At 48.4% G+C, this 22,021-nt stretch overlaps 1 protein-coding gene across 2 annotated transcripts; it reads left to right on the top strand.

Annotated features, from left to right (window-relative positions):
- Positions 1-61: 61 nt before the first annotated feature.
- On the top strand, positions 62-21,435 carry USP3 (ubiquitin specific peptidase 3). Of its 2 annotated transcripts, none has more exons than XM_088148275.1 (15): positions 62-221; positions 8,306-8,366; positions 9,157-9,288; positions 10,963-11,046; positions 11,826-11,907; positions 12,685-12,767; positions 13,160-13,273; positions 13,492-13,605; positions 16,157-16,303; positions 16,837-16,943; positions 17,055-17,135; positions 17,248-17,366; positions 17,810-17,923; positions 18,014-18,081; positions 18,556-21,435. In XM_088148275.1, the coding sequence occupies exons 1-15, from the start codon at positions 131-133 to the stop codon at positions 18,719-18,721; spliced, it is 1,563 nt and encodes a 520-aa protein (XP_088004401.1). In that variant the 5' UTR covers positions 62-130; the 3' UTR covers positions 18,722-21,435. The 2 variants fall into 2 exon arrangements, with proteins under 2 accessions (XP_088004401.1, XP_025019966.1); XM_025164198.2 differs by lacking the exon at positions 62-221 and adding an exon at positions 693-1,171.
- The last annotated feature ends 586 nt before the right edge of the window (positions 21,436-22,021 follow it).

Genomic DNA, 22,021 nt, shown 5'->3' with positions numbered 1-22,021 from the left:
GGAGGGATGGCGCGCGGGGGCGTGGCCTGCGGGCGGCGCAGGCGCAGGCGCGGTGCGTCGGCGTGCGCGCGGCGCCGACGCAGGGCGAGGAGCGAGCAGGCCGGCGGGCACCGCCGCCGCCGCCGCCGCCATGGAGTGCCCGCACCTGGGCGCCAGCGTCTGCCTCGCGCCCGACTCGGCCAAGTTCCCGCAGGGCTCGCCCTCCTCGTGGTGCTGCAGCGGTGAGTCCGGCGCCCGGGCCGTCGTCGTGACCCGCGGCCTCCCGGGGGGGCGCCTCGTGCTCGGGGGCGGCCCTGCCGCGAAGGGCCCGTTGCCGGGGGAGGCCGCCGAGCGGGCGCCGGCTTTGTTCCGGCCCCGGCCCCTGCTGGAGGAAACGTGGCTGCTCGGCGCCTCGGCGAGGCGCCCGGGGGTCCTCGCTGAGGGGGCCTCGGGCCCCTCCGCCTCCCGGAGGAGAGCGGGGCTCGGGGGCCCCTCCGGGCAGGGCAGCCGGCCGGCTGGCCGGCCGCGGTCCCCGGGCAGCTCGGGGATGGGCGGACTTCAACTCCCAGAGCTCTCCGCCCGGCTTCGCCGGCCGGGGAATTCTGGGAGTTGGAGTCCGCCCGTCCAGCCTTCCCGTCGCCGAGGTGGGGAAGCGCGGGCTTGGCCAGCGGGAGGGTCCGGGCGGGGGCTGCTGCCTGGGGGGCCGCGCCCCGAAGCCCTTGGCCTCTGTGACCTCGCGCCTCGGCCGCGCTGGGCCGGGCTGGGCGCCGGTTGTGCCGTCGGCGAGGCGTCCTGCGCGCAGCGGGCCCCCGAGCGGGCCCGGCCCGGCCCGGCCCGGCCCGGCCCGGCGGCGGCGGCGGCCCTCGGCTGAAGGAGAGGCCGCGACTGCGCTGCCGGCGCTGGGAGGGCGCCTGCGCTCCCGACGCCCCCGGCGGCTTCCCGCTTTGCCCCGCTTGAAGCTCCGCGCTGGGTCTGCCGGGCTCGGTGGATGCCGCGGCGGGAAGCCGAGGGCGGAGCGCGCAGCGACCCTCCGACTCGCGGCTCAGACCGCAAAGTGCGCGGATAGCCGCTGGGCCGGTTTTCACTTCTCCCTTGCAAATCGCGGCGGGCAGCGTCAAGCAGAGGGATGTCGGCGTTGGGCTGGTAGACGTCGTAAGGCGGAACAGCCGGACCGGTTAACGGGTTAATGCTGGTAAACCTTATACTGTTTTGCACGGAGATAATAGGAAGTGCATTGAAGCAAACAGTGGGCCAAAAATAGCTGTCGTCTGCTGGAAACCAGCTTTTTAGTAAGGGTGAAAATAATCAGCGCATTTTAATCGTCGCGCTACCATTTACTGTTTGTTCTTTGTATTGTTATGTATTTTGATACTCTGTTTTGCATTGTATACACTGCCTAGAGTTCCTGGGGATTAAGGCAAGTAATGAATAGACAAATAATATAACATGTCTAATATCTCAACCCCGTCCATTTTGAGAATCCTTATTAAGGTCTCCTTCATAACAACTTTTGCAATAATCAACATTTAGATAAAATCCAAGATTTTATTTAAACTTGCCTTGGACTGTCTAAACAATTGTTGAACAATTTGTGTACTTTTAGTGGCCCTTTAAGTAGTTTCATAGCATGATGCCGTGACTACCTCTGGGCCAGAATGAATAAACTTCCTATTTTCCCTTACGTTTGGGACATTTTAAAGTGAAATTTCACAACTCTTCTTTGAAAACCCTCTCATTTGTTCCGCAAGAAAGGAATACAGTGAGTGAAATTCCTGGATATTTTGCTTGCTCTGATGACAAACAATACAAGGATGTTTTTCTAATGCAGAGAAGCTGTATTGCATTATAATTGATGGATTAAAAAAAACTTGCTGCTGTATAAATGTCAAACCCTTGGAGTGGTTTTGCTGAGCTGTAAAAATGTTAAGAGATGGATTTAATTGGGCCCATTGCTGGCCGTGATGATCTCCATTGAGGTAGCTTAAGAATTGTCTGTCTTGGCCCAGGCACGAACTTTTAATGAAGTAAATATATATTTTTTTAAAGAAGTCTCTGCGGGTGACTTTATGGATACATCCATGTAGTTTTCTTGGCAGCAGTACTGAAGCGGCTTGCCGCTGCCACCTCCTGGGACTTTCTGTAGTCCAGCCCTACGGCCCGGTGATTCCCTCGCTGTCTCCCACGCTGGTGCTGACTGGGCAGGCCGGACCTGCATAGCTTCCCAGCCCAGAAAAGGCCACCCAGGTGCTGCTACCTGCGGAGATGAAGCTGTTACCGGACCATCGATAGAGAGCTCTAAGCCACTCTTCCGTCCCGCTGGCTGAGAGGCAGCTCCTATTTAGGTTTCCTTATTCCCAAACTTACTTGGTCACAGTTGCAACCTTCATTTATAAATCTAGGACAGCAGTAATGGAAGTACTATGCTAGTTGTTGTATCCATGTAGCAAAGAAAAGCTAAAATTATTAGCGGATTGTGGCCGTCAGTTCTGGAGCTTGTTGGTCTTTCTTGAATGCCCTCCCCCAATAGCTGTAGATGAGCACCCAGAAATTTCCACTATTCACAGTAAGAAGACCTAGACAAAGATTTTTGTAATGTGGCATTTCTGACTGTTGTTTCACATGTAAATTTTTTTGCCCCAAAGGTTAAGTTGTTTTCAGGATGACTTCTTAATTCATTATATTTGGAATAAGAAAGCACCTGAACTTCACCTTTGTCCTGTCTCCTTTACAGTGTGGATGAATGCAGCCCTCATTTGGTTACACATTGACCTTAATTGCTCTCTTGGCAGCTAATAATGTTTGCCTAGTTTAGAGTTTCCACCCAGGATCACAATAATTGTCTCCTGAGACTGACTGACTGACTGACTGACTGACTGACTGACTGAATAAATAAATAAATAAATAAATAAATAAATAAAGGATGCTCATCATCTGGCGAACCCTGCAGTGTCGTCTTCCATCTCAGGTGAAGCAGGCAGGTGGGGAACCTCTGCAAAGAAAAGGGCAGGGACACAGAGTGCTTTTCCCAGCCCACGGAGTCATAGCAATTGGGGAGAGGGTGCCTCCTTTTGGGAGAGCTAACGCTATCTGGGATTGCATCTGTGGATGGTTGAATAAGCCATGCCATTCTTCTAGCAGTGGGCACATTTTCCCTGGCATGGCCATACTGGCGCAAGGGCCATACCTTGCCACCTTCCAAGGCAGAAGTGGCATTGGTGGCGGCACAGCATAAGAAATGTTGTGCAGGTGCCTCTTTTCTGGCTGCTGGGGCCATGTTTGCCTCGGTCAGCATTTTATTCTTGGGGAAATACTTCAGAGGTGTGCCACAAGGAAGTGGCACATGCTTTCCTTCTCAGTATGTGCTAGCAGAGCCAAGAGTGGGCAGTCTATTGCTGCTGCTCCTGCCCAGTTTGTGTGCCGTCTTGTTTGCCCAGCACAAAAACCAAACAAATTACAGTGATGGCGAAGGAAATGGCAGGGCTGAGTCCAAAGGCTGAGTACAATTATCCAAACTGAGCAAAGGGAATGGATCATCATCCAAGGCACGGCCTGTGGTAATTCTGGATCAGATATTAGAGTCTGAAGCCAGCAATTCTGCTCTGGCCTGTTCAAATTGCTGGCTTCTGCACTCCAGCTGTAGAGCCCTCCCTGGAGGGAGCGGTTACTGGTTGGAAATAGTATTCGCCCACAAGGCACCCTGGAGTAGGGCAGTGAGCCCCAGGAATCCTTCCCTGCGGAACCACAGGTTGGTCCTGCTCGCTCTCTGCATCGATGTCCTCAGGTGTAGCAGTTCCGGATGATGCCAGGTTGGAGGACGTGTTCTTATGCCGCCATTTAATTCGCACATGCTTTCTCTTCGCTAAGATATCGTGTGGCTTTTTCGTATGGTGTTGAGGGCTTTGTAAGGAAAGGTTTTGTATAGCTTGACTTCATCAGTACTATCAGCGAAAAGATTTCAGCCGGGCACTGCTTTAATCCAAATAGTCCTTTGATTCTGCCTTGCTGGATGGGCCTGCTTGATGCGATTTGGTGGGGCTGGCATTTTGTCCCTACAAATCCACATAATTCAAACAGGGTAACTAAGATGGCTCTGTTGTTTTACTGTCAAGGATTGGATAACCGCAGAGAAGTGTGAATCTCTATAAAATGGCAGACTTCTAGGTTCACTTGTGCAACTGTTGTCCACAGACTGTCCCTTTCTCAACAGTTGGGTGGATTATGGCAGCAGAGGTTAGTTGTTCTTTGAAAAAACACAGCGGGTCTTAACACATTTAACACATTAGATTGTATTTTATGCAACAGGAAACTGTTTCTAAGGGGCAGTGGAATTGTCCCCTTAAGCTGAAAAACCTGCAGCCAGTGGCCGGATCCTTAAGGGCAAACTACCACGTCCTAGCTGAATGGTCAGTAATTAAGGGTTCATTTTGTCAGCAGCAGAATTAACTGTAGGGAAGCTAATCAAAATTCCCACAAACGGGGTATGAGAATTATTGATTACATTATTTTTTTAAACAATATACTTTTCAATATTTTGAAAGAGTATAAATGAAAAAGGTATAAGTAAGAAAGATAAAAGAGCTACAAGAACACAGAACATAGGATTATCTCTGTTGAACTTAAAATTGAATATACTTGGTTAATGCAGTACAAATCACTACAAAACAGTAAACAGTACTAAAATTATAGATCAAATTACATTCTGGGCAAGGTTTTTGTCTTAGATGGAGACTGAAGCATAGCAATTATACACAGCAGTTTATCAGAAGCTGTGAAGCATAGCTAAGGAAAAGCTATGTTTTAGGCCTAAGGATTTAGTTTGCAATACTGTGGCATTGAGTTTCAGTGTTTCACATTAGTAGTACTTGGAATTTTGTGCAGATGAATTTGTCCGTGCAATAAAGAACAAGTGAGTTCATGATCCTTGTTTGGCTTTCAGAAAGCTAAGCAGGGTCAGTCCTGGCCAGTACTTGGATGGGAGATCACTCAGGAAATAGAAACCAAATAAAACACATCTAGAAGGAGGCAAAGGCAAATAAATTCAAGAAAATTATGGACATGGTTGTGGAGTCTCCAGGAGTTGAGCTGTACTCGAAGGAGACATTATGTTTATTTCTCAGGATGCTTAAAAATAAATGCAGTGTAAAAACTGAGCAAAGGACAGAACTGTAGGCAACACCAGGCGCAGAACAGAAACTGCCACCCCCATCTGTGGTTGTCATAAACTTTCACTGCAGCAGAAATAATATCCCCAAAGCCAGGTCCTCCACAAAGCACCCAGCACCCCAAATGCAAACTAGCCCCCAACACGAAGAGGTACCCAGTCCCAAGGGCTTCTCTCTTTCATGGCCCGGCAGTTTGCCTGTTTAGGATATGTTGGTCGGTTAGGGTTATCTCAAATCAGAAGAGGAACCCAGAAAGCCGAGAATGTGGGAGGCTGAGCAGCCAAGCTATCATTTGGCCTCGGGTTGGAGATGACTCACAGGCACTTAGATGCTGGTGAAGCTCCTCCACCGTGAAGATTACATGCAGAAGAGCGAGGGGGACTCCGACTCACATCCCAGGGGAGGCTTCAGACTTCTTTGTGGCTGGTTGGGCCTGAAGATCAGAGGGCCTTGGCCTTGGTTCCTTGGGCTTTGAAATACTCAGCTTGTTGAATTAAATAACCACTCAAAATCAACAGGCATCCCATTTGGTGTTACTTACCAGCGATATTGCAACAAGTGCTGAAAAATGAGCAGCCGGCCACAGTTCCGGGTAAGGGATTGTGGAGTCCCGCAGGAGCTCTTCCCTCCCCAAAAATGGGAAATAGTTTTCTTTACTCTTGTTCAGTCGGAGTTGGCTGGATGGAAACCAGGTCTCCAGACTGGCTCGTAAATATTTAGTGGATACCGTTGGGTTTCAGTTTGGTGCAGATGAGAGTGAAAATGGTTTGATAATTTAAGCGCTTCAACATATTTTTAAAAAGAAAAACACAGTGTTGTTTTTAAAAATCTCCCTGGTTCTGTTGCATAAGTGTTCCTGTTCATTTCAGCTGGGTCCATTCCCTGGAAATGCTGCTGTTACCGTTTCTTGGTGTCAGTAGATCTTACTAATCCCTACAGTCCCAGAAAGAACGTTTCTTAGAATAAACCAGATTTCCAGAAGGAGAAGCTACATTCCCCAGCATGTACCTTCAGCAAGGTTCACTTCGGGGTCTTGGTCCATTTATGCATTTATGTTTACATGTGCCACAATACATTTACAACAATAAAAGCGTGCACGTCACATGCTGTAACAAGAAGAAAAACACAAGCAAAAATAAGAAAGAAATCCATGTGGATGGAGACCGCTCTTGAATCGCCAGATGCCAGGACAATCCCATTTTTCTCCAGTTTCTGAAGGGCCAATAACCTCAGCAAGGAGGCTGTTCCAGGGGTGGGGCCACTCCTGAGAAAGCGGGTCTGGGCTCCCTACCGCTGGGGGACTGTCGATCAGTTGCGTGGGGCTGCCCACACAGGATGGCTCTGACTCCTGACAGCTGGCCCTGTTGCTCTGTGTCAGCTCAGTCCAGACTGACTGGGACGGCAGAAAAGCAGCTTTTTCGGACGGCTCAGTGGCACTGGGAGCAAAGAGTTGGAGAAGAGAGGGCAAAGGGGAAAGGCCAAAGGACGTCTGGTGGGCCTGGGCAGGGAGGAGCTGCAAGGAGCCGGGAGTCAGAGGAGCACCGAGTATTTTTAGCTGCAGCTTTAAGCTAATGCTTTTTCAGATTATGATGACTTTGCTTAAACACCCTTTAGAGACAGGCTTTTTAAAGCTGCCTTGGGCGTCACCTCTGGACTAATGACTGAGTGCTTTTGCAGTTGGCATATTGTTTTACTGTACCACAGTCTTAGAGGCTTGAGTCTGTGGGATAAGATGGGGGCTTGGAGAGCAGGCCTTGCTACAGATAGTGAAGCTGAACTGAACCCCGAGTCTGTACTCGCCCGACACCCACTTTGCAGGGTGCCTAAAACAAGGCCTACCTACCTTGTTCTGCGCTCGAAGGGATTCTGGGCCAGATGCAGCACTCTCAAGCATGGCGCAGTGCTTGAAAGCTAAATGTTACTTATTTATAGGGCAGCATACTTTAATCCTTTACAAGGAACGGTCTGGCTAATTGCAAATAATAAGCGAACATTTGGGCACTTCAAATTCTTATATTCTAAACAGTGGCATTGTTTTTCTCCTATTATGCAATAGAAAGTATAGTTTCTGAATTACTCAGTTAACAGGAAGTTGCTGAAAAGAAGGATGTGACTCCAGGCTTCCTTACACCATCACAGATTTTTTTTTTTACCACATCCCTCCTAGACAAGTATTTGATGCTGTTCTGAAAATACTTAGACTTAATAAGAACTTACTGCTGTAGAGTTCAGACAGACTTGAAGGATATCTGCACTGGGTTCTCTCTGAAAACTGCTTTCTATTATATCTTTTTTCCAGTGCACCATGTTAATGGAGTTTGACTACAGTTTGGCGATATATAAGAACTGACAAATTGTAATTAACTTCAGGGTTGGGGGTGTTCTGCACTTAGAGACAGATGTGCTTAGAAGACAAGTTAACCCTTGTCTTGTTGTTTCAGCCTTTCAAATCAAGCCTCATGTTTTAGGTTTTAAGCTACAGTGGCAGAAGCTATGGCCAAGGGCTTTGTTCAAAGAGGTTTAGTGAAATTTAGCCAACCGTTCATGGGTCCTGTCTGCCTTCACCAGGTGGATGGTAGTCAAAGGGCTGTTGTGTGGCTTGAGAGGCTGATTTTTTCCCTCTGCCTTCCCAATATATTGGTTGCCCGATTAGCTGTGGAATCTTCCTCATGCTCTGCAGGTTGTTGATACCAGACCCTAGTGAAGTAGAAGGTCATCCCACTTTTTATATGCTCGGGTTGATCAGTTGTGACTAGGGTTCCACTGGTGAATTTGGCACAGTAACCACTTTGACTCACCTAATTCATAATCCATCCAGTGAAATTGTTTCTATTGCAGGTGGTTTTATTTTATTTTATTTTGAACATAATGCTAGGTATTAAATACATCAAGCGCAACTGGTTAACATGTGATGAAGGAGAGGAATGTGCAATTGAAAACATTTCATATGGTGAAAATGTATTAAATTTATATCCCACCTTCCTGCTTATATAAGTACTAAATATTTAATTTTAAACTATTCATACAGCATGGCTGTTATTATGATGGGTTTTTCCCCACTAGTTTTCTGGAGCAGCTGATGCAGTAAAACTTGTTTTGTGAGTAATGTAATAAAGCATCAGCTTGTGTAACTGATTTTTTGTCTGACTTTTTCCTGCCGATAGTGTGCCGCTCTAACAAAAGTCCTTGGATCTGCCTGACTTGCTCAAGTGTCCACTGCGGAAGGTGAGTGCAGGACACAGCCTCCCAGGGGTGCTATTTTCCTGATCTCCCCTCTGTTTTGTTGCCTGGGACAACAACATCTCGAGAAGGACCAGCTGGCCTGACTTTGGCATAGACCAGCTGTCCCCACTCTCTTGCTCCCACATCTGTTCAGACTAAAACTCCTACAGTTTGGCCCATAAGCACCTCTGGGGAATGCTGGCCGAGATTCCAACTGTAGTCATGTCCGTTGCTTCAGAGTTGTCTAGTAAATAAGGATAAGGTGCAGTAAGATTTAAGAGCACGTTGTTGTCCACATTTGGTAGAACTGTTGGAGGGTTTGGTCAAGGAGTGGCCGGTCTCCATGAGGCTGTCCTGCTCGGGGTAGGACGGACACCTACAGTTGTTCCTGCTGCTTTGTGTGGCTGCTTAAAAACAGAAACCCATTTGCATACTCCTGAGGGCATAGTGAGGTGAAGATACTTGGGATGTCATCTAAAATGGGAGAGATAAAATAATCTGTCAGCTTTTATTAGAACATTTGAAATTCCTTTGTTTGGATGAACAGCAGGGTTATAAACCCAGCAAAACTGACCAAAAAACCATTCTGATCTCTGCATTACTTATACATGTCCAAGGTTTTGAACCTGTTGGAGTGTTTCTAAATCTGCTGAGTTGTGGTGCTTTAAATCTGAGACAAATTGGGCGATAATAAACGGGAGCTAATGCAGTTGCCTTGAAGCCTGTTTACTAGTTAGGGAAGGAAGGAAGGCTTCTAAAATCTCTTTTTTTTTTTCTTTTTTGACCCTTCAAGGTATGTAAATGGCCATGCAAAGAAGCATTACGAAGATGCTCAGGTTTCTTTAATGAACCCTAAGAAAGCAGAAAAGCAAGAAAAATTTCAACATACAGTGTGCATGGATTGCAGCAGTTACAGTACCTACTGGTAAGTTCGTTTTTATGTTTCTGTTGGCAGCCACCACATCTATATAAAGTGGCGGGTGGAGATTGAGATGGTGCTGTAGCAGAGGCCATGTCATGGAAAGGCCAAGGTGGCTCCCAGCTCACCCCTCAGGTTGAGGCGTTTGGTCGCTCCTTGTTTGTACGTCTGTCTGAACCTCTTGGTGCTCAGGGCGGGTAAACGAGAGCGTCTTCGGCCTGAAGGACGTTCTGTCCAGTTCACTGAAATTCTGTAACTCTTTCATACGGGGTTTTGTTTGACCCTGAGCCCCAAATGCCAACTCCGGGAAGCAGGCTTTCTAAAGTTCAGTTTAACAGATAAAGCCTTTGAAGGATGACAGCAAGATACAGCTCAGTTCAAATCAGCATCTGATCCTGGTTTGCAGAGCGAAGGTCTGTTATGGTTATTGTTTGACTATAACAGAAAATGGTGGTTTACCAAACATAAACAATAAAGGGAAGAGGACGGAGGCTCCATATAGGATTGTGGTTTGCTATTATGTCTGAACCCAATGCTGTTACATTCTCATTGCTTGAAGTCTTTCTTAAATTAACTGGATAAAGAGTTGATTTGAAACATGGCCATTCCACATTTACTTTAATTTCAAAGATTACAGATTCAGAGTTTTGGGAAAGCATGCAAAGAAAGGAATTCCCCTTCTGTTAAATAACTATGAAGAGTTTCTTTCTCTTTCACGCCTTTGCTTTGTTACCTTAATGTTCCAGTCTTCTAAAATGTACAACTGAGCCTTCATTTTGCAGCTCACGATGTCTTTCTGATGCTTCCTTCAACACTAAGCCAGTTCCTTACTCCTGGCATGGATGATGTCTTTACCAAAATTATTGAAGTAGAAGCATTACTTGGCCCTGTAAATTAAAGACTACAAAGGTCAACTCTGTTAACAGGGTTCTTGCATAAATTTCATTTTTCTGTGCCAAGTATTTGGTCCCCAGTGTGGGGTTTATACCTATTTTAGGCAGTAATTAGGAATCAAAAGATGCAAGTCTGAAAAGCAAGATGCTAAAAATAAAGTGAGAAGGAAAACATTTGGCCGCAACTAGAAAAAGGGAACACTTGTTATATTGAGAGGACATTCTGCATCTTGTCCACATTGCATAATCTTTGAGGATTGCAAGTGGGAAATGTTTTGTAAGTCCACAACTCACGCTTCCTCGGTTGCCTTGGTTGCTGAATCGAGCCGATCAGCTTATGGGGTCCCACCGCTGTGGCACGTATTGTGGTACAGCGGAAAGTCAGCCTGGTAAAAGCTGAGCCCAGATGAGTCATTGAGTGACCCGTCAGTTGGGGCTGGTCATGCGGAAGCGATGACGGCATTAGACTGGCAGAAAGACCAAGGAGGATCTCTGAGGACTGAGCTTGGCCAGGAGCCACAGAATTGGTTGGAAAAGAATTTGGGATGGGGAGAAGCTCTGCTCGGTGTCCTGGAGGAAGAGGGTGGGTAGCTAAATCCACACTATTGTGTTTTCCTTCTTCTGTTTCAGCATTTTGTGGCTCTGTCTTAAAAGGCAGGATGCTTTCGTCCCTCTTGAAGGGGGCAGGAAGTGATACTGGTCTTTTGGTCCTCTTCTGCCTGGGGCCAGGGAGTCAGCGGTGCTGATGGGCGGCCAGTCCTGTGACCGTTGTACATTTTCTTCACAGTTATCGTTGTGATGACTTCGTAGTCAATGACACCAAGCTAGGCCTGGTACAGAAAGTCCGAGAGCATCTACAAAACTTGGAAAAGTAAGTGGCCTGGCCTGTCTTTGTCTGAAGGTGGACACGGCGATAGTGTTTCTTTTTAGCAGCCTCTCCTTGTGAATTGTATGTATGCACTGTAAGTCTATATGTGCCCTCCACCAATTTCCATAGGGGCACATTTGGGAGAATTGTTCTAGGAGGCCTCACTGAAATGAATGTGGGGCGGCAGTTACTTTCTCGGAGGTGTAGCCATTTGTAGCACGGGTTTCTGCCTGGGTTATGCCCCGAGAATGCTGAGTAGCCGTTATCCTAGAAGGGCTCAGAAGCCAGAATATCTTTGGTTGGAGAGCAGGCCCCAAACCAAAGCCGTTTGTAAGGTTCTGGGTGGTTGGCTTGAGGGAGCATAAATGGCACTTCAAGTCTCCTGGGAATTGTCTGTGGAATGGCCTTTGATTCAGAAAACGGTTTGTTGCTTTAGGTCACAGGTTTTAGGGTAAACTTGAGCGTGTTCACCAGATTAATGAAGATATTATCTGATAACATGCTACTGAAAGTAGAATTGGGGTTGAGGCTGTTCTCTAGGGAATACAGAAATTTGTTTTGAAACTGTAATTGTGTGATACCTTTGTAGCCGAGGATGAGTCTCTCTGTGGGTAAAGGAACGTTCCGGGTATAATAGGCAATTTTGAAACATTTATTTATTTATAAGATGCGTATACTCCTTCATGCCTTAAGTGGTATATATTGTGGCTGGGTTTGTTTGTCATGCGCTCTCTTTGTGGTGTTAAGTATGTCTCAAAACATCAGTTTATTCCTTCCCACAGCTCAGGTTTTACAGTAGACCGACATAGGAAAAGAAAACTTCTTGAAAGTGCCTCTGTAAACAGCAAGTTATTAAAAATAAATGTAAGTATGCTCTCCTTGTTTATATGCCCTCAACTTTCAAGCAGTAGCTTTGGAGCACATCTCGTTGATCAGTGAAGCTCTTTTCCCCAAAAACATCTTGGACTTTAACTCTTAATTGGTTCTTGCCTGCTGGCCCTTTGAGTGACATTTTCAGTGTTGGCGGCGCTCAGTGACCAATTCTGAACGTTAAAGGTTCTGAATAATTCGCTTTCAGCTGAGAAAAGTCTACTGGATTTGTGCCAACAGGCCAAATAATTAGTTGCCATTTTATTCAGCCTGGCGTAAACTAGCCTGGCAGTTCCTGTGGGGTCCTGCCCTAAGCAAGTGCGAAGGTTTGCCCAAAGCCATGAACCAGGCCTGCGGAGGGTCCTGGCTTCCAGCTCACAAGCAGCTTGCTAGAGCCCACTGCTGTTGGGTCCTTCCTGCAATAGCCGGGAGAAGGACTTGGTGTGTGTCCAGAGCGGGATCTGAATTTTCCCATGGAAGAATGCTGGGGCGTCGGGGAATTCTAGAAACACGGGAACGCGCTGACTGATTTTGTGCGATTTCAGGGTATTCTATGAACATTCTAAGACATGAATTAAAATTGTTGTTTTCTGTGCTCTAAATTCTCTGTAATTGACTAACAATAATTAAACACTTACCCTAATATTTTAGAAGTGGGTTTAGGAATCTGTTTTGTGTCATGACATCACGTTCCTTTAGAAGGAGAAGGTAGGTTGGAGAAAATTGGTGGTTTATTGTATGTCAATTCATGGTGATCTCCATGGTTCGCAGGGGAGCCCCGCCAGCTTGTGCGCAACAGGTCTTCGGAATTTGGGGAACACGTGTTTCATGAATGCCATCCTTCAGTCCCTCAGGTACCTCTCATTTGGGAACGGGGCATTTCCCCCAAGGGGCCTAGGGGCTCAATTTTTGTGCATGCCGTGGATCACAGTAATGTAGTGGATTCCACGCAAGAGTCTCTTCATCTACCTCCAGAAACTCCGGGGTTCCACTTTTGCGTCTGGTTGCATCTGCTTTAGTGGCGTAGTTATTCCGGCAGGATCCTGCCATACAGAACTCTATTATGCAGGTTCCCTTTCAAGTGCATTAATGTGCAGGAATGCCGCATGCAATTTTAGAGCATCGAAGGTGGTGGTGTTATTATTTTAAATCAAGTCTCTCCTGATTGCTGAGGGACTGCCAAAGAAAACAGTCGCCCTCCAGCTTCTTTCCGGCGCGTCTGGCTGACACGTCCTTCTTCCCACAGCAACATTCCACAGTTCTGCTGTTACTTCAAGGAACTGCCAGCGGTGGAACTTCGGAACGGGAAGACTGCAGGCCGGCGAACGTACCACACGCGGAGCCAAGGAGATAGTAGCGTGTGAGTGGTTGACCCCGAAGCAGAGGATCCCAGAAGAAGCTAGCGCGTGCTGACATGACTAGCAGAGAGAGGGGTTTCGGTTATTTGATATTTGGAATCAGTGGCACCATAACTGTAGGCTAAACCCCCCTCAGTGGTTAGTTGTTCACAAATGTAGTGGGAGTGTTCATTTATAGCCTGTTTTCTTTCTAAGAATAAATACTGTTTTCCTTCTCCAGTTCCTTGGTGGAAGAGTTTCGGAAGACACTGTGTGCTTTGTGGCAAGGAAGTCAAACAGCATTCAGCCCCGAATCCTTGTTTTATGTTGTTTGGAAAATCATGCCCAACTTTAGGTGAGTCCTGTATGTTTCTGGAGAAACCTTCATTAGGAATCAGTTACTTTCTCTGAAAGGAACAGGCTTGTGTTGGCCAACCGTGTCCTTTGACCTTGTTTGGAGGGCGGCTTGGTCTTCAGAAGGATGCCTGCTGTGTGCCAGAGGGCTTTGACTCTTCCCCAAAACAGAAGGAGCAGTGCTAAGAGTATTTTCCTTGTCTCTGAGGTTTAGTGGTGCTAAGACCTACCACGTTTCTTAGTCATGCAGTGTGGCTGAGAATCCCAGCAAACCCCGGAGCTCTGCTTGGGCAGGAATGTTGCTTAGAAAGGCTGAAGCAAAACATACTGGGCAAAACTTCCTTGATTCTCTCCATATTAAACTAGATTCTGTCATTGTAACTCTGAGTAAGGGCTGCAAAGAGAATGATTCTTGTGTGCAGGAAGCATTTTCCACCCAGGCTGTCAAAGAGATTAATAGTTCACGCCAGTAAATCCAAGTGTCATTCCTCTCCAAGGTCTCCCTGTCTTGGCCCCTGAACCTCTTTCAAAGGAGCACTGAACTCTATTAGGATTAATTGTGCAGAAAGGTAAGTTGCTCCATGTTTTCAGGTAGTAAAGATGTTCTGTTGATGTGTTAATGCCTCTAGCAGTGCTGAAAAGATGCTCTGGACACCTGTGATACAAGAGACCCAACAGGGAGAAGGCGGCGGCCCTTAGCCTCCTCTCCCACTTGCCCCTTGCGCATTTCCCCAGGGAGAATCAAGGAAGTTTAGCATCAGTCGTTTCAGGTGGAGAGCAAAACCCTGATCTTGCTTTCTCCAGTCCTGTGACAGGAATCCCCTCCCAGACTGTTTGAGGGTGAAGCGAGAGTCTGACCCCCAAACTTGTTCTAGCAGATTTTCAGCACTGTGGGTTCCTCTGTGCTTAACCAAAAGTGGGAGAAGGACACGTTCTTTGATGATGTTGGCTCCTGAGGATGTGCAAAATGTGTGTGAGGGATTTGGAGAGAGGAACTGAACTGCACTTCCGTGCATGTGGTTACAAAGGCCAAGGTGACCTTGTCTGCCCCAGAGCAAAAGGAGACGTGTGGGATGCTCCCTTGCAGGAGGTGGGGGGAGCTGTATCTGGGGCATTGTGAGCCCTAACCATTGCCAAGCCTACCACCTCAGAGCCCAGACCTGCCTTCCCTAGCTGGTCGCCTTGCCAGGGCTTGGGTGAGGACCGCTTGAATTCTGGAGGGCGTCCTCTTGGGGAAAGTGGCTCCAGTGTATGGCACGTCCCAGGACGGCCCGGCAGGTGGTCTGGCAGTCCTTTGAAGTCCTCGGTGCCCTGCCGCCCAGCTTGGTTCGCTTGGCCGCAAGTCCCACAGATTCCCTGGAACTTTCAGCTCCAGCTTCTGGCATTGCAGCTTTATGTAAAAGACGCGCCCAGGATGTGGTGACGGATGAGGATTTGTACGGAATGTAAAAACTGGTCAGCTTGTGCTCAGAAAACCCGGTGAAGCAAATACGGCTGTTGTGTTTTTAATGCCAGCTGAAAGAATAGAAAGCGTGGGCATGAACCTCTCTGAAAAGGAATGGAGGCTTGGAAAATGCTGCCGAAAATGGAATTGGTGCAGCCTGGTCATCTCGGTGCTCTAGATGCGTCTCTGCACTGGCGGCGATGCTCCAAAGGCAGAGAGGTGCCACGTGTAGTAGTGGCGCTTCTGCCTTGCTGGTTCATGGGTGGGGCAGCCTGCCACCCTCGCCCGGGCACGTTTCTTTTGCTGTGCTCCCGTTTGTGACGGTAGTCACAACACTGTTGCCGTCACTGTGAGCAGAGGCAGGCATTTTCATCCAAAAATGTGGCATCTGGCCTGGGGGAGTGAGGGAGAAGTGGATGCTGGGGTAGAGAGTATGTGATTGGGTTAATTTTTAAAAACCCAATGCATTGCAAACTTAAGGATAATAAAAACATCTCAGTACAGTACCTCAAGAAGGATGTCTTCTGCGAGAAATTGTCCTTGTTTAAACGAACCTTTCTCTATCTTGAAAGTAAGATGTCTGGATTAAGTAAAACAAGGTGTTCTTAGAGTCCTTGGTAACTGCTGATCCATTTTTACTCTGCCTGAATAAAACATCTCCACCTCCTGGTTGGCCTTGAAGAGCAACATTCATTCGTCTTTTTGTTTTCTGATTACTGTTAGACTTTTTCCCTTCCAGCCAGCGTGAGACTTGGGTGTGGAGAAGCTCCTTGGTTTCCTGAGGGGCTGTGCTCACATACGTAGATACTCTGTGTGTGTGTGTGTGTGTGTGTGACCTGCACACACGCACATGGATATCCCAAACTGCCCTAAAGTTTGAACTTCTGAGTTTGCATATGAGAAAGATTCTTGCATTGGGTAGCAAAGGACTTCCTCAAGTCAGGCTTTATAAATTAAGTCCTCCATGTGGTCTGATGATTTAAGAAGCAGTTTCCTTTTTAGTTCAGACAGCATGCATTCTTGAGCTTGTCCTTTCCACCTTCCCCATGTGCAGTGTTCATAGAAGTTGGTGATCAGTCTATATATTCCTGGATTTGTTTATGTTAAGGGGATACCAGCAGCAAGATGCCCACGAGTTCATGCGCTACCTCTTGGACCACCTCCATCTGGAACTCCAAGAAGGCTTCAACGGTGCTGCCCACCCAGTCCTTGTCCAAGAGAATCCTGGTCTCACTGCTGGCAGTAGATGCTGCGTGTAAGTCTGAGTTCTTTTGCAACCTTAGTTTCATGCAGTCCAGCTAAAGAATAAAATTTAAGTTAAAAAAAATTCTAAAAAGGTTTGTCAGAGCGTGCAAATTCTCACTGAAAAGGCTGTTCCTTAATCGAGTTTCTTTCTTGTGGAACAAAACTGGGTGGCAGTTATGTTGTTAGACAAGAACTTCTGATGGTTGACATTGGCTTTGGCGCTCCTTGTGAGGAGAACAAGGGTTAGGACTTGGGGACTTGGGTGATCTTCATTGCGTGGTGTCTCCCGTGAGAGAGGCATGTCAATGATGGCAGGGCATCCTGTGTGGCTAGCCTCGGTGAGTAGCCTCCTGGCTATTGGAGCAGGGCAGCAAAGGGCAGGGTGGTGGCTTAGCACCCATCTCCCGCCTCTGTCTACCCCGTGGGTTGCTTTTGTTCAGAAATGAAATGCCTGAATAGAAATACGATAATTGGAGGGTCCTAGCATAAGCCACAGCTACAGAACCTGCTGTCCTGACATTCCTGCCCCCACCTTTTCTTCAGTAATGGCACTTCTACCGTGGTTACAACCATCTTTGGAGGTGTTCTTCAGAATGAAGTCAACTGCTTGATATGTGGAACTGAATCCAGAAAGTTTGATCCATTCCTAGGTAAGAGGTTTAAAATATACCCACCTTGAAAGTATTTGAAGAATGTTTCCCTTTGTAACACTGGTCACATCAGAATCTAATCTATAACTCTAAAAACTCTATGTTTTTTAGACCTTTCACTAGATATTCCAAGTCAGTTCCGGAATAAACGTAGCAAGAACCAAGAGAATGGACCAATATGTACGTTGCGGGGTAGGTTTTTAGAAAGTTGCTCTTCCGTCTCTGTAATTATTCTTTTTTTATCGAACTGTTGCAGGTGCAAGTGATAGCTAGGACTAACCGTGTAAATTGAACTCCGCTCTAGATTGTCTCCGTAGCTTCACAGACCTGGAAGAACTTGATGACTCAGAGCTCTACATGTGTCACAAATGTAAGAAGAAGCAAAAGTCCACCAAGAAGTTCTGGATGCAGAAGCTACCAAAAGTGAGTTCCCCTCAGTGGAAGTTGTGGGATTTTTTTGGTATACAAATAAAAGCTGTAGGGTCCCAGTGCTGTCTTCTAGTGAACGTTGTGGAGGTGACCCAGGCATGAAAACTATTTTGGGGGGGGGGGCGTGTTTCATATGGTGTCTTAAAATCTGAGAGTGAACATCTCTGGCATCTAAAGGACATGTACTCAGGTACTTACTTTGCACTGAATTGTTGCTAGGTCTGTGAGCTTCTGTAAACTGCTTTGAGATTTAATAGGAAGCAGTATATAAATATTTTAGATAAATAATTGCTGTTATTGTGAAATTGTTTTATTTTTTCATAGAATAATTTGTGCTCCTCTGTCTAAAGCTGCTGCCAAACTGTGCTTTGATTTTAGGGTTTTCACAAACTGACCCATTCAGGGTTTTGTGCTTGTGTGTTCCCTTTAATGCCCAGGTGCTGTGCCTGCACCTGAAACGCTTCCACTGGACGGCGTACCTGAGGAACAAAGTGGACACCTTTGTCGAGTTCCCTCTGCGAGGCCTAGACATGAAGTGCTACTTGCTAGAGGTATGGGACGTGGCCTGGGAAGAAGAGGTGGGGAAAAGACCGCGGCTTCAGGCGCACTCAGTTTCTTTTGCTTCCTATCCCCCTGTGCAGCCTGAAAACAGTGGCCCAGACAGCTGCCTGTACGACCTCGCGGCCGTGGTTGTGCACCATGGTTCAGGGTGAGTACTTGGAAGGGTCTGGGTCTCAGGGGCATCGGTCTGAAAAACTGGCATGAATTGAATCACGATGGGGGCCAGACGGAAGCATCCGCTCCTCCAACGGCAGGCAGGGCTGTGGTCCAAGCCCCTGCAGAGCGCTCGGGAGCTAGGGTGGCTCTCCCGTGGCCTGCCCTCCCTCCCCAGAACGGCCATCCTCGGGTGGCCTTCTCTGTGAACAGGCGGGATTTCTCTCGGAAAAAGTGGCCGTTAAACTGGCAGGATTAAGCAGTCGGAAGCCCTTGAATACCGTGTGGCTCGGCTCGAGGGGCGCCATCTTGCGTGGGCTTGCTTTGCGGAAAGGCTGCCGAGGCCACGAGAGGTGCACGGCTGCTCCCGGACAGCCTTCGGGCGACGCTGTCCTCTTGAGCTGCTCGCTGGCTTTGGAAACAGAAAAAGGGGCGTCTCCTTTCATGTTGCGTGTGCTGGCATTTTCAGGGTTGGTTCTGGACATTACACCGCTTACGCGACTCACGAAGGGCGCTGGTTCCATTTCAACGACAGCACGGTAACGCTGACGGACGAGGAGACCGTACTGAAAGCCAAGGCCTATATCCTCTTCTACGTTGACCGGCAGACCAAGTCTGGATCCGAGAAACTTTAATACCTCTGTCTGCCCTGTGCATATCAAGTCCCATGGACAAAACATTTCCAGTTCTCCACAGATACTTGATCCGAGACTCTTGATTTCATTGTGCACTTTTCAAAAAAATTTTGTGGGTTCTAGTTTTACATTGTCGGTAGTAGCATTTGATTTATTAAAAAATGGACACTAGCTAACTTTGTGGTTAGTTATACCAGAAAAAAGGCAAAACCTCAGCAGATACTGAAGTGCTGCTTAAACTCAAATTTTATATATAGTTTCAAGAGCAACTTTTATGTTTGACTTACCTATATCAATGTTCCAGTTTGCTTTCTAAAGGCAGATTTACAGGAGGGAAACTTGAATCCTTTTGATAAGCACGGTGGCGTGCTCTGTTATGAAACGCTGGCAGCTCTCGGCTGTCCCTCTCTTAGGATTGGCGACTTGCCCTGCTGAGCAGAACCTGCACGTGGGACACACGGACAGACTTTGGGATCTTTTCTTTTTCAAGGGACTAAATGGGGCTGCATTAAACAGGCCATGCGACTGCTGCTATTTTCGTTTCTCTGAAGGCTGTTTTTTAGTCTGTAGATTGTACTTCAGTAGATGGCTGCATTGTTTGTAATAGAAACTCTTTTTAAAAAATCCTTTATATGAATATGGAAAATTACTATTCTGCTGCAATTAAGGTACCAAAAATCAGAATTCAGGATTTGCTAGTCATTTCACTAGCCCAGTGTATAGAATCACTCCATGAATGTCACTGTCTGACCTCCTGCCTTGTGATTATTCGGAAGAAAAATGGAAAGTACAGTATTAAGTGTTTTACGCTTAGATCACGAAGCTACAATCATAGACCGTTGAGACTGTAAAGAAGAGATTTGGAAGGGAAGAATTTGGGCAGGTTTGGAAGATGACTTTTCAGTCTCTGCTTTTCTTAATCCTTCATGGAAGAGGTTTTTTTTTAAAGCTGTCAGTTTGGTCCAGGTAAAAGAATTCATGTCCATTCAGTAGTTGGCATTACATTTTGTTCAAATCAGCCAAATGTGTGTATAAACTTTTAATTCTCCAGAACTCTTCAGTTCAAGTAAGGGATGGGAGGAGACGCAGGAAAGTCCAAAAACAGGGAAGGGGGCAAGGGCTGGGTGTGCGCACGAGGTGTGCCGCTTAAAGAGGGGAATGGCAGCCTGGATTTGGTATATGCTGAAGCAGGAGCGTGATGCCCCCCACCCTGCCCCGAGCAGAGGAGGAATGGCCGGCTCTGCATAGGTTCCTGCCTGGAGAAGCCTCCCCGGCTCCTTTCCTGGCAGAGGCAAGAAAGACAGGCATAAAAATGTGGGGCCACAGAGCCCGGTGGTTTTCCAGCAGTGCGTTGGGCAGAGGAAGCCAAATTCTGCCAAATCGTGGATAGTTGTAGAAACTCGCTGGCAACTGCCCCCTCCTCCGCACAGGCACGTATAAACAAAATTGGGTTGGTCCGTGAGAAAAGAAAGCCCAGACTCGCAGCTGGAGAAGGTCCAAACCGGATTCCCTCTTCTGAGCTGTAACCTCCCATTCCCATGTTGTGGTTCCTGGCAGCCAGTTGGACCGTTTTCCAGACTTTTTCTTCCTTTGGCTGACCTGCAGGCTTTTGTCCGCCAGGGGGCTCTCTTGCAGCTCTGCCAGCTGAAGAGGAAACGCTTGGCGCCTTGCGTGCCCCCATCTGCGTGCCGTGCAATCCCAGGGAGGCTGCAGAGAATTGGCAGTCCCGTGGCAGGCCGCTGCTCAAGGAGGCGGCTGCGGGGACTCCGGGTTTCTCCTTCAGGTCAGGCCGGGGCTTAACTGGGCGGTCAGCTCTCCTGGGCCTCCCAGCTGTGAGCTGCGCCCCGTGGAATTAATCAAGGGCAGAGGGTCAGCAGGTGATGTCAATGTGCCTTTCTCAGTAGTTTGGGCCACAAGAGCAGCGGAAAAAGAATGCCGTCCCGTTTCCCCGTGCTGCAGTGCCACTCTTCCCTCGGGGGGGGAGGGCGGCTGAAATGAGAGGCTGTGTGTTTTGGGGGCTCAGGAGGCTCCCCCTGCAGGGACAAGGGAAGCCTTGCCTCATTTACCTCCCACCTGGCCTGCAGAGTTGCAAACGGACAGATAATCGGCGAGTTGTGGCAACGCGATCGATTTCTCTTCCTGGTGGAGATTTCCTTATCCGCTGGATTCTACTCAGTGAGTTGGGTCAGAGGGACCGAACCAGCCCAGCCTGAAAGAGTATTGCATTGTCACCCCTCTTGGTGAACCCTCTTCTCACGGGGTGGGACTTTTATCTCGGCCACCGCAGCTCTGCTGGGCCCGCGAGGGGCCTTGGCAAGGAATATGCGGGTGGTGACGGAGATGCCCAGCCTCGCCCTCCTTGCCCACCATAGCTGTTGTCGTCTGAACCGCCCCAGAGCTGCTTCCTCCACGGGGTCCGCTGGAGCCACAGTGTTTCCATCACAAAGGGGCTCCGCCTCGAGATTGGTGGTCCCCGAAGAGCCATCCAGAAGGGCCCCGTGCAGGAGCCGGACCGTGCTTGTTGAGCGCTCGGCCTTCGCAGAGGGGACCCTCTCTGGTTCCGGGGTGTGCCAGCGGGCCCTTGGGCTTGTGTGCAGTCCGTGGGCGTCTTTGTTGGCCATTACACTTTCATGTATAAATGTGATTGTCATCAGCGCGTTTGTCGCGTGATCTTGACCATGGTTCAAGCTGTCTCATAAAATATATTCCTTTCAACGCTGTCTCTGACGCCGTGTCTTCTCTTGGGCTGGGAGGAATTGAGCCTCGGCCTGGCTTCGGGGCGCTCTCGGGGCAGGAACTGGGCACCTCTGCTTCGTTGGAGGCCGGAACTCGTCCAGCCCTGATTTGTGCTGCATTTGCACGGCTGGCAGGCTTGACGTTTCACTCTTTCTGAGCTGCGGAGCTGCTTTGGTTTAGGGCATAGGCAGGCTGAAAGCCAGCCTACCCCCCCACCACCCACACACACACACACGTGAACAGAATGCACCCTCCGCCTGGAGTCCCAGAAGAGCTCAGCTGTGCGTTGCTCAGCCACGGATGGGTGTTGAGGGTGCTCTTTGTGAGCATTGCCAGTGGAGGGGCCCCTGGCTCTGGGGAAGCAGCCACTCGGCGTGGGAGCCAAAGAGGGCTCGCAAGGAGGCCTTTGCTGCAGGCTTCGTGCAGGGCCTGGGGCGCGGGCTGGGTTGAGCCCTGGGGCAAAAGGGGTCTTCCTGCTGCACCTGCCGGGAAGAGCTGCCAGGTGTGGGAGCACTTTGAAGCCAAGGGCTGTCCCGTGGGCTGCAGCGCGTGACGCCCCCCCCT

The sequence above is a fragment of the Python bivittatus genome, unplaced genomic scaffold (assembly GCF_059951505.1).
Source record: "Python bivittatus isolate LINGU-HERP-01145 unplaced genomic scaffold, Pbiv_v1 ctg000530_np1212, whole genome shotgun sequence".
NCBI lineage: Eukaryota > Metazoa > Chordata > Lepidosauria > Squamata > Pythonidae > Python > Python bivittatus.
This window is presented reverse-complemented; position numbering and strand designations above follow the sequence as displayed.